The sequence below is a fragment of the Hesperophylax consimilis genome, chromosome 5 (assembly GCF_061612785.1).
Source record: "Hesperophylax consimilis isolate HC1 chromosome 5, BYU_Hcon_1.0, whole genome shotgun sequence".
Lineage (NCBI taxonomy): Eukaryota > Metazoa > Arthropoda > Insecta > Trichoptera > Limnephilidae > Hesperophylax > Hesperophylax consimilis.
Genome location: NC_142840.1, coordinates 9,370,072 through 9,383,068, shown reverse-complemented (window position 1 = coordinate 9,383,068; position 12,997 = coordinate 9,370,072). Strand labels below are relative to the sequence as shown.

Below are 12,997 nucleotides of genomic sequence, written 5' to 3'. Positions count from 1 at the left end.
TCAATATGCCAGAGGCCTGAAGGGATAAATATACTAGCTTCTTTCAATAGAACGGCGCTCAATTATTGATATTTGGTAAATAAGTAACGCGTCCCGCGGAGTACGCCCTGCATGAGTACGGGGTACTTCGCGGTACTCGTTACTTATTTACCAAAGTAACGAGTACCGCGGATTGCGCCCTGCATGAGTACCCTAAAGGCAATTATTTACTGAACTGGAATTTTGCCATGGTTAATTAGTTGAACCAGAATATATGATTGTGTGTACGCGTAACGAAGACTAAGTAGACATTTTCGAGCATTAACCTGCCCAGGGACAGATTAACGGGGAAAGTTCCGATTTGTCAGCGTTAATCTTTCCCACAAGATACAAACTAGGTTTACAAAAGTAACTTAACCCAACGCGGTGTCTCAGAAATCTCCTAGGGGATCTAAATCTGCTTTCAAAGCGGTATTTCATGGACATAAAGTGTTTAGCGTTCGTTTTAACACGTTACGCTCCGGCACGAATTGATGAAGATTCAATGTTTATGTAAAAACTCATATAATAAAGTGAAAAATGGAATGAGGTTTGAACTCTTTAGTGTAAAATGAGGTACGGGATGGTTTTCGTTTGTCGTCATTGAAAAGCAGTTTGAGCCGTTTCGCCAGCTAAAAGATTGCTAGTTCACCATATGTATTCATCACGGCGCAAAAATTGGACAAAACTAATAAAGATATCTTTTACAGACAAAGCATAGGACGTACTACTTGTTTCATTAGCTTAAGTCACATTAATACATCGTCTCATATATACAATGGGAGGCGAGTATGGGTACCGCCGCCCCGGGAACCAAATGACAACCAACCCATCTCCCATAGGTCACCCCAAATGGTTCACTACGTTTGATGACTTAGCAGGGGTACCCGGGTTCATGGGGGTGAGGTCAGATCGGGAGAGACCCTTTTATTTCCACAGCAGGACTCTCCCGGAACATCGCCTTGCACCGCAATCCAGCGATGGATTCATACCCACCCCTCATACCTTTTTCCTTACCAAAACTTTCATTCAATTCAATTCAAAGACCCTCCACACAGCATCCCCAAAGATGACATAGGCCATGAGGAAAATAATTCCTCTAGCTAGCTAATGTAAGAAAATATCATTTGGAATTTTTTCGCAGTTCGAGAACATCGTAATTTTGTAAATAGGTACCAGTGTCTGGTTGATTGTACTGTTTATATTGTGGCAACGCCTTAGTGTTACTACGATAGAGTCCAACTGAATGAAAATCTATTATAAAATATTCGCTTCTTAACATTCGCATAGTATATTGACGTTTTGTTGTTGTTGCGAAAACATAGTCCTGCAAAATTTCATTGTTTCTTATAGCTCAAACAACTCAATCCCACCGTAGGTATTGTATACCAACAAAATATTTTTAATACATAAAGTTTTATTTTGTAATAATGGGTTGTACATAAATCTCACCTGTATAGACCGTGTTGGGCACATAACTATCCGCATTGCCCGACACCTTAATGAAGTATCGCCCGTCGATACGAGCTCGCCCGCCCATGCGGCCTTCTGGAGTACGCTCGCAGCGCAGGGCCCCTAAGGGTGGCAGCCAGGGCGCCGCCCCCAGCAGGAGCAGCCAGGCCAGGGGCCCTGGGCCCCCGCCCCACCCGCCACGCATACTGGGAGGAGTGCTGGAACAAAGACATAATTATCAATTAGATTTTTTATGTGATTATCACACTAGAGTCACAGCTGCCCGGAGAGAATGGAAGTATAAAAACCCTGATTTGGGGTACATCGTGGGGAAAATTAGAATAAAGAAACCAGAGGAGTATATTGCTATCAAATATAATTACAAAACATTAATACGGACATTTGATTATGAACAGTGGTACTTTGCTTCTTTTCGACAGTGCGAGTAATTGGACTAAAATGAGATAAGTCCGAAAAACTAGGGTGTACGTACAAAATAAACCTTAAATAGACACAGCAAAAGATAAATATTACAGCAATAAATCAAATTGAATAATGGTTGCTGCATTTAAATTTTAGAATATATGGCCTCAACTTATGATGCCTTTGCATGATTTCAAAAATGATGATAATTTATATATTTTTTTCCGTTTAAACTATTATGACTCAACGCAGCGAAAGTTTGCGCAAACAACGCGGTTCACTGAGCGGCGTCCATATAGCTCTTGTTTGTTGCGCAAACAGTTTGTGCAAACCTGTCGCAAGCATTTAAAGCGTATGCAAGCCATTTTGGCATTATACAGTTATGCCGTCTTAACGAATATGCTTTATATCTTGTGCAAATTAGAGCAATTTAACGTTTGTGCAAGCTGTTTACTTGGTATACCGTTTTGCCGTATTAACGTAAATACTTACTTGTGCAAATAAGAAGGAGCGTGTAGACGGAGCTTTATATTGGATTGAAAAATTAATATCAGTTGCAAGCGTTGTGATGAATAAGACATTCTTAGAGATTTAAAATAGGTGTTTTCGGCTTCTTCTTGCTTACCTACGCATTTAGTTCTTATTTATTTAAGTTTGATGAACATAAAAATAAAGCAATAAAAAGTAAAACCATATATTCTACATACTACACCCAATTCGATATTACGCTGGGTTTAACCATTTTCCAAAGTGCCTACGATTTGATTCGACGTGAATAAAATTACAAAAAATAAGTCACTTCTACAGAATGCTCATGTTTTGTCAAATATTAGCAAAGGTGAAGCCTAATACAATTACTTTCGAAGCTTAATTACCCGAGCTTTGGGTGAAGGCTGAAACCTTAGGGAATATTTCCAATGCCGTATTCACGAACTTTCCTCAAGTTATACCTGCACGTGCTCAGTATTACTAGAACTTTAGAACATTAATATACAATAAATAAATAAAAATTATCTAATAAACACATTAATTTATTTATGAGGATCTGAGGAATAATTTTAGCTAAAATCAACACATGTCATGAGTGATTTTTTAACGTTAGTGTTTTATATAATTCTATATCGATCTTTTAATGTTGTTGAGAATCTGTCTTATTTTTATAATACGATATCTTGTCTTATTATGACACATCAGAATTCAATCAATATCAGAATAAGCTCCATGAAAGAAATATTTTTCTTAATTGTCATGAGACATTTCTTGTTTTGTATAATTTAATGTTATAAGTGTTATTAGAGATGAAGTCACAAGGAGGAAACTCATATTAAGTTTTATTTTTTTAATATACTACACATGTAGAAACGGATTAAATGTAATCTGTCGATTTTCTGGAAATGAATAAATAAACAAACATTGTAAGAAAATAATGATTTATAATGAAAGTCGTATACTGCTTTATCAAACTTATGAAAAAAATAAAATCATTTTCAGTGAATGACCTAGTTAATTCAAAAAGATCTCCATTAGGTTGTTGCAGCTAACAAAGAATATTCTGTGATGCAGTCTGTTATTAGTCAATTATTTTGAACAAATCGTTGTTCATTGGTCATTAGATATTTAAAAGCAGACAGTTTTTCCATTCCATTCCAACAGACCACATTTATGGTTGTTGTTGAAAGAAAGTCTCTCTATTTTATATTTTGATTCAGTGTTCTCGACGTTTCTAAATTGGTATTCTCTCATATTTTCTAAAAATTTATTTTCGAAGAATCACCCCCTTTTCCAAATTCTTGTTAAAAAAATATATTTTTTAAATTTAAGTTTCAAATACTCTAAGAAATTATAAACTTTTACGTGAACCACATAATGTTTACGATGGTTTTTTTTATATCACTTACTCTATAATTACTTAATCATAAAGAAATATTCAGTTATGAATTTGCATTTGAAAAATATCTCGTTACTATTTTCGGTGACATTCTGAAAGAATTACTCTTTCCTTCATAAGTTTGTTTTGTAAAACTCGCAATTAAAAATCACGCTTTTTTCAGAATGGTTTGAATACAGGAGTATGCTAGAGGATGGTGTTTTCCCATTATGGTGAAGATGTGAAATTTTCTGGAAATGTATCAATAATTCTTCAAGTCTGGTGAATCTAATCAACGAAAAGTCAGCTACACTTAATTTGAACTGGAATTTCGTTCTTGGGTAGACAGCTCTTTAATTTTTTTACAGTTTACATCATAATATTTACACTATAGTTTACGCTTTGAAAGAGTATTAACTTGAATATTTTTACCAAAAGCTGAAAATTCTGCTGCTTCATTTTTCAATTGTCAATATTATTTTAAACTCCCAATGCCAAGTTAGACAATTAATAATTACAATTCTGGTACACAGTTGGAAAAGAGAATAGGCACGTTACGTCAATAATAATGGCGTCAAACTGACGGATTGTATTGTTTATTATCTTCTTTGCGCGAATCGTTGTGCATTGTTCTTCAAGTCAGAACAAAATAGAATGTCTACCTACATAAACTGGTCCATGGTATATATATATATATAAGTTTAGTGTTGTAAGCATTTTTATTTCTAATAATATTTGGTTATTACATTGTACTAATACGTTTACATGCACTACATTTCCACCGTCGAATATTATTTCTTCATCCCTTACCGACCGAATGGGGTGCACTGCAATGGGAGTTATATGGCGTTCTCTATTTTGTATTTTGTTTGTGTTGGTATTACTTGTACCGTGTAACGAGTTGGATGCTGCCATTTTGTTGGAACTCTGCCACGGGGTGTGAAATTTTTACATTTAATATGTTTCAATATCGGTTTAGCTTACGTAGGGCATGAAATTTAATGTAGTTCGTTGTTTGTTGCCAACCAAATTTCAAATCAAACTTATATAAATAATAGTTACCTATTTGTAAATTATTATTTGTTATGAAATAGACAACTATGGTGGGTCTCACGATCTTTGGTCAAATTCCTCTATAAAAGTTGATTGCAATATGAATTATTATCTGTTTAAGCATGATGTACACGGTTTTAACCCAAATTACAATTAGTGATGTATAAATTCCCGGGAATTTATTTCTGGGGAATATTCCCGGGAATATTCCCGGAAATATTCCCCTGGACGGGAAATTTTGGGAATTTTGATTTTAACAACATAATACCTCAAAAAGAATAATATTTATTAAATAAAAAATAAAATATACACACATATAGTACATATAGAGCAGGAAAGATCCATAAAAACTATTCCCATATATATAGGAATAGGATCCAAGAGAAAAATAACAAAAAAAACACCGATCAAAATTATTTTAAAGTGAGTAGTATCTCTATATAATTGTATACTGTACAGTATTAGTAGCCTATATATACTTTATGCTAGTAAACGGTACATATAAAAAATCAATGACACAACTTCACAGATCGTTACTGTTCGTCTGATGATACCGATTGGACACTGACACTATCAACTTCGCTTCCACTTTCACCTTCAAATTCTTCTTCTTCATTCGACCCTGACGAAGTTGTTGCCGACTCAGGATTATCTACGTTTTCTTCTTCCTCGGTACCAGATAGGTTTGAAACGTTATGATGCGAAGCAATCTGCTCATCCGTGGAAGAAAGGGTTTTCTTAGGAGCAACTTGAGAGCCTCTTTCAGAGGAAAGAAGTTTCCAATTGTGTGCCACAAATGCTATTTTCCCTGCTCTTTGAGTTGTTAGACGATTCCTCTGTGTTTTATGAATGCGACTAAACGTGCTTAAAGATCTCTCAGTGGCTGCTGAAGTAATGGGAGCAGTCAATATTCTTATGGCAACCTGTGACAAATCAGAACATGCACACATCCCCTTCCACCAGGTCACTGGCGTGATTTTATCGACACACTTCCATAGGAATGCCTTGCTCCATGATTCTTCTTTAGTCCTATAATTGGCTAAATCAACAAGAACATTTGTACTATCAACAGCCTCCATATGACTCGCTACTTTGTCAATGAATTCAAGTGCTTCAAGTTGATGTGCGTGGCTTAGCAGATGTCCTTGGGAACGCGGATCAAGTAAGGCAGCAGCCCTACCAACCAGTATTGGAGCAATAGCAAATTCTTTGCGCAGCGCCGCCTTTTCCAGTATTTGCTTCTCTTCGGCATGTGACAGTAGAGACGCTGGAAGAGTTTTACTTAGACTGCTCTCAATATCCTCAAAAGCATACAATGCTTTGTGTGTTAGTAGATCGTCTCCCTCTAGCTGTGTAATCCAGGAAACAATCGGTCGCAGAACATCGGCTAATGATGTCACTCTTGTCCAGTAAACATCATCATCCAACAGGCTGTTCTTCATATCATGAGGCAGCTTCGTTTACTGCAAATGTTTGCAGGCTTACTTTACACGCTAACACTCAATAAAGCATCCAAGAGAAGTGTAGAAACCATTTTATTAAAAATAAAATAAATTCCCCGTTTTCGGGAATTTATTTCAGGTCGGGGAATATTCCTGTTCCCGGGAATATTCCCCAGTGAATATTCCCGGGTCTACATCACTAATTACAATAATATCTCATCGGTAGAAATTGATTTAAAATTATGTTAAATTATATTAAATGTTGACCGTAATTATTATATACCCGCACAGTCCCGTTAATGAAACGGGATATTATAAGTGTATTTTTTGTGAAGCCGAAAGCATTTACAGTAAAAATGTTTGACTCGGTATCAGAAATTTACCTTTCAAATAAACACCGTTGGTAAACTCTTTGGTCGTTGGTAAAAATTGTGACACCTTCTGTCAAAAATTTAAACGTTAAAAAATATATCTACACCTGTATAAATAAAAATATGAATGTTCTTTTGTTCAAAATGTTAAATCTCTAAAAGTTCTACATCGATTGCGTTGTAATTTTATTTATTAATTTATATAGACGTCACCTGTGACAGGTAAAAACGTGATTTTATTTAAACAGCGCCATCTGTTGGACGTAAAAGCAACATGCGCTATTGCTTCTCTATCTGCACAGACAGACTGAGCCACATCAATGGTTTCAAATTAACAATTCTTTTTAATTAATTAAATAAAAGAAAATAATGTTGGGACCACCTACTTTATTGCTTACCTGAATTTTTCTAACAAATCAGTTAGTTTACTATTAAGCGCGATTGCTTAATAGTAGGAATACCAAATTTTCTTATTCAAAGAGCAAAACTGCCGTATAATTTAAACAAATCAAGAATATGAAATACTCAATAAATATTTAAGGGGGTAATTTTTTGGTCACCCATTGTTTAATGTTTATAAAAAAGATGCGAAACACCCTTTGTTCGAATATAAGAATTCTTTCGGGGATTTGATTTGATTTCATATTTCTCGAAGAATCTTTTGTGTCTCCATTTGTATATTTGATTATTTTCTTTGTGGATGAAGTGTAACCTTATTTTATACGAGCATACACGAGACTAGGCTTTATCAATAGGTTTACGTCTTCCATAAACCAATCACCCGGCTCCGTGTACAGTCGTAAAACAAACGAAAACATTTTCAAAATTAACCATTCAATTATCGTCGCCATGGCAACCCGCGCAGCAGATGAAAATAACATCTGTGGGGGAAAGTTTTATTGAGGATCCAGACGGGCTGGGCGCTGGTGGGGCTGGGTTCTAATGGGGGTGGGTAGAAAAGGGGGTTTGTTTTATAACTCGGTGTTCACAATCATATTTTTTTTAATAACAAAATCTAACGATAATATTTAAATACGAAATAAATCCAAGCATCTTACCTGATCAATAAAAATACTGCATGCAAAAGGTGGAGAACCAATATAGAATTATAATAATATTAATATTAATTATATATATATATATATATATATATATATATATATATATATATATATATATATCACAATATCATATCACAATAACAATCATCACAAGTCTGACGTTTGTCATTTCGCTCCCTAATAATCTTATATTTTCTTCTAAAAACATCGACCCTTATCCTACAATTTTTATACCAGCTGATAATATTCGTAGAAGTGAATTAAAATACGAAAGTGAGTGCTTGTCTGGAGTGTAAAAAGTGCTTAATCTAGAGTTTTAGTTATTTTTCAAAAATCTTCAAGCTACCCACAGTATTTTAACATATTGCAGCCACAAGCCAAACATAAGATGGATACAACATGCAAATATTGCGTTAAGCAGCTGAAAGTGGCTGAGTGTATAAAGTGTTCAACTTGCAAATGCACCATCCATTTCGAATGCGCTGATATTCTGGCAAGTGTTTTTAAACGTATGTCGCAAGGTAAAAAGGATGCGTGGGAGTGCAATAATTGTACCCAAACCCTGGACAATTTAGATACCCAATCCTGCTCCGCAGATCAAAGCAACGTACTCCTAACTGTTGAGATTAGAAAAATGGCGCTACAAATAGAAAAAATGAGCAGTAAAATGGCGGAATTCGAAAAAGTCATTATTTATAATAATAATGTCATGGAAGATTTTTCAAGTAATATGAAATCTATAAACGAAAAATTAACTAAAGTTGATAAGCTAGAAATGGAGGTCTCAGAATTAAAACAAACAGTTTACATGTTAGAGAGGGGAAACAACGAAAGGGACCAGGAACTACTATCCAACAATATAGAAATACATGGAATGCTTGAGACCACCAACGAGAATCTACCTACCGTGATGTCGAATATCGCAACAGTCATTGGATGCCCTCTCCATCAAAGCGATATTGAATACGTTAGCAGAATCAGTAAGCGCCAACGTACACAAGCCACGACAGATGGACGTCCGGGTAACATAATCGCCAAATTCACCTCCCGCAAGAAGAAGGACGAATTTGCCGCAGCCATCAAAAAAAAAAGGAATCACTACCAAGGCCATCGGGATGGTTGGAGCTGACCAGAGGATCTTTGTCAACGACCATCTCACGCGGAAGAATAAATCTATATTGAGGTGCGCTAAAGCCTTTAAAAACGAACACAACTATCAGTTTTTATGGATAAGAAGTGCAAAAATCTACATACGGAAAAACGAAACATCACCACCCATACACGTCTCATGCGAATTACAGCTAAAAAACCTTATCTAACTACCATTGCAATGTTAAACCACCTATCCTCTAACAACTACTATTTTTTTCGTTTTTTTTTTTCATAATTTTTTCAATATCACCCTTTTTACACTAACCCCACATGCTAATAATTACATTAACGGCTCACTACTACATTCTATAATATACTCACTCACTTTAATTGATAATAATAGTATGTTGTGCTTTGCTAAGCCCAGTGGACTCATGACTAATAACATAACTCTAGAATATAATATTCTTCAAATATATTCTACAGAAACCGAACATAATAATGTAATTACCGAAAATTCACAATGTATGATTCATTAATAATTTTTTATCAAAATTCAAGAGGTTTGCGCTCGAAAACACTGGAATTTCATCAAAATATACTGCTCAATAATTATGACATGATCTTCATTACCGAAAGTTGGTTGGTTGATAGTATCCGAGATGAGGAATTATTCGATAATCGCTATTCTGTTTACAGAAATGATAGGGATATACACCGCACTAGTAAATCAACTGGCGGAGGCGTACTCATAGGAATTAAAAAAGAATTTTTTGTTACCCCTCGCTCTTGGAAATCAGACGCTGAGGATATCTGGATAACTGTCAATACATCAAAATCAAATCGTCATTGTTATAATATTCATATGTGCTGTGTGTATTTACCTAGCGTCGGTCCAAAATTAACATCATCAGAAAGATTAGCATTATTTACTAGTCATACCAATACTATTTCTGACTCAACAATCCGTTTTCCCAATGACAAGTTTTTAATCATTGGCGACTATAACATGCCCAATATCGAATGGAATAATCAACAAATGCCAAGTAATAGAGATCAATGCGCACTCGCGTTACTTAACTGCTTATATTTTGCAAATTTAACCCAATTTAACCATTTACCTAACAAATAAAGGTCGAATTTTGGACCTCGTCTTCTGTTACACTTCAGTTAATGTGTCGCTTGCCGAACACCCATTAGTTAAAGAAGATGCTCTTCATAAATCATTGATTGTAGAACTAGAATTTCCATCCACTATTGCAACCCACTCAACTCCTCGAACAATAAAATTATTCCATAAAGCAGATTATGCAGAGATCAATGAGAGACTGAAAGAAACCGACTGGTCAACCGTTATAAATGCACCGGATGTAAATACAGCGTTAAATTCGTTTTATGCCATAATTGAACAGATTATCGAAACGTTTATTCCTAAGAAAGTTGTGAAATCTGGAAAATATCCACTATGGTACACGGCAGCCTTAATAAAAATAACAAACGAAAAATTAAAATTCTTTAGAAAATGGAAGCGTTATCGGAACCCCCTTGATTATCTCTCATTTTCATTGCTTCGCAAAAGGCAAAAAACAGTCGCTTCAGCAGCTTACAAAACCTACATTTCTACAATAGAATCCGGTATACAGCATAATGTTAAAAAAATATGGTCCTACGTCAATTCTCAAAGAAAATCTCCTGCCATCCCTGATCATATGAATTACGGTAAAAAAAACTGCTAATGACAGTAGAGGAGTAGCCAACTTATTTTCTGAGTATTTTGGATCTGTATTTTCGAATGCTCAACCTGCACATACAAGCAATGCCAGTCTTTGCTCTAATTCAAATAGCATAATCAACTCAATCGAGATCAATGAAGACATCACATTCAAATACCTTAAGTCCATTAATATCAAAAAGGGGCCAGGGGTTAATCAACTTCCAGGGATTTTCATAAATTATTGTAGTAAACAATTGACACCCCCCATTTTCGTTATTTTCAAACTATCGCTATCTGAAGGAACATTTCCCGACAAGTGGAAAACAGCCTTGATTACCCAAATATATAAAAATGGCAGTAAAAATGATGTCTCGAACTATCGACCTATATCCAAATTACCAATACAAAGTAAAGTATTGGAAAAAATTGTTTACGATCAATTATATTCTACTATCTCACCCTCACTCTTAAATAACCAACACGGCTTCATGAAAAATTGCTCCACAACTTCAAATCTTGCATTTTTTACAAAATTTCTTCATGCTCAAAAGGATATGCGATGCCAGGTAGATGCCATTTATACGGATTATTCTAAAGCATTTGACCCTGTTAATCATTATATTCTTTTACAAAAGTTATAAGGTCTAGGAATTCACGGTGACCTCTATAGATAGATCGCATCATACGTCAATAATCGGCACCAAATCACGGTTGTCAATGGTTTTGCATCTTGCTTAACGGAAATCGTCTCAGGTGTGCCCCAGGGGTCGCATCTTGGACCACTCTTATTTTATATTTATATAAATGACGTTTACGTTTGCTTTAAAAATAGTTACTTTGTTTTATACGCGGATGAAATGAAAATTTATAAAGCTATACAGTGTTTATCCGATTGTATGGAATTGCAAAGCGATCTTGATAATTTGTGCATATATTGTGAATCAAATTTATTGTCCTTAAACATCTAAGTGTCAGTCGATTACATTTACTAGAAATAAAAACAAAATCATCTATCCATACAACTTGAATAACAAACCTTTACAACCTATGTCTACGTGTAAAGATCTAGGTGTTTACTTAGATTGCAAATTAATTTTTGACAAGCACATTGAACACATTATTTCAAAATCCTACAGAATGCTAGGTTTCTTATTAAGAATATGCAAAGTTTTCAAAAGTGCTAAGACTCTGAAAATGTTGTTTTGTTCATTGGTCAGAAGTCCACTGGAGTATGCTTCAACAATATGGAATCCTCAATATAAGGTATACATAGATTTAGTAGAAAGTATACAGAATAAATTTTCGAAACATTTACTCAAGAAATACAACAATACTACAAATAATATGTTAACTTTACAAAAAAGACGCACATTGTCAGACCTGTTGTTTCTACATAATCTGCTAAATAATAAAATAGATAGTCCCGAATTGCTATCCGTCATTGGTTTAAATGTTCCAACGAGGCGTACCAGGCACACTTCACTATTTCATATTGAAACCAACAATACCAATGCAGCAAACAATTCAGTTATTACTCGCGCAATCACAACATACACCCATTACGAAAAATTACTACATTTAGACATCTTTCATGATTCCTTTCTAACATACAAAACTAACTTATTAAATTTCTTAGCATGACATATTTCAAAAATATTTTCACATCGTTTTTCAAAACTCCTATGTATTAACAGTCAATTACAATTCGTGAGCTTATTATAATTCTTGTTTTCAATTCATTTATTATTTATTATTTTTATTATTATCCACACACTTCCTTCCTTTCATAACAATCTCAGGCGAAATTACGTAATGATATTTTATGGACATACGTAATAGGTACAACAACTATGTGGTAACTAAAAATATCTAATTATATCTAATTGTACTGTGTATGTCTTAACAAATAAATAAATTAATTAATTAATAAATAAATAAAAATTAAATTAAATTGTTTATTCAAATACAGGGTTTTCCAATAAGAGGTGTTATTTTGATATTCAATCGTAAAAGATCAATGGTTTCGTTGTTTGTGTGGCACGTAGCGCCGTCTTGATGAAAATAAACGTTGTTCAGATCAATACCATCCAATTCCGGTCATAAAAAATCATTCATCATCTCTCGATAACGCAATCCATTCACCGTAATTGTTGCTCCAGCCTCATTTTCGAAAAAGTAAGGTCCAATGACTCCGTCGGACCATAAACCGCACCAAACAGTCACATGTTGAGGATAAGAAAGCTTTTCAACAATAATTCTTGGGTTTTCCGAGCCCCAAATGCGACAATTTTGCTTGTTGACGAAGCCACCGAGGTGGAAATGGGCCTCATCACTCAAAATGATTTGCATTTGATTGACTCAAGTGAATTTTAATAATTTCATTGCGTTTTTGAAGCGTGTATCGTTCCATTTTCATTAATGGCGTAGTTTTTACTTGTCAAATGTTAAAAAATGACAGATTCAAAAGTAACACCTACCGAAATAGGGGGCTATTCAAAATAACA

At 34.7% G+C, this 12,997-nt stretch overlaps 1 protein-coding gene across 4 annotated transcripts in view; it reads right to left on the bottom strand.

Moving 5' to 3' along the window:
• LOC149423499 (spondin-1) overlaps positions 1-12,997 on the bottom strand; it is a 312,969-nt gene that overhangs the window by 173,753 nt on the left and 126,219 nt on the right. For all 4 annotated transcript variants that reach the window (XM_089631593.1, XM_089631592.1, XM_089631589.1 and 1 more), the window contains exon 3: positions 1,471-1,688. In XM_089631593.1, the coding sequence (XP_089487719.1) occupies positions 1,471-1,675 (205 nt within the window). In that variant the 5' untranslated portion in view covers positions 1,676-1,688. The remainder of the gene's footprint in view (positions 1-1,470; positions 1,689-12,997) is intronic.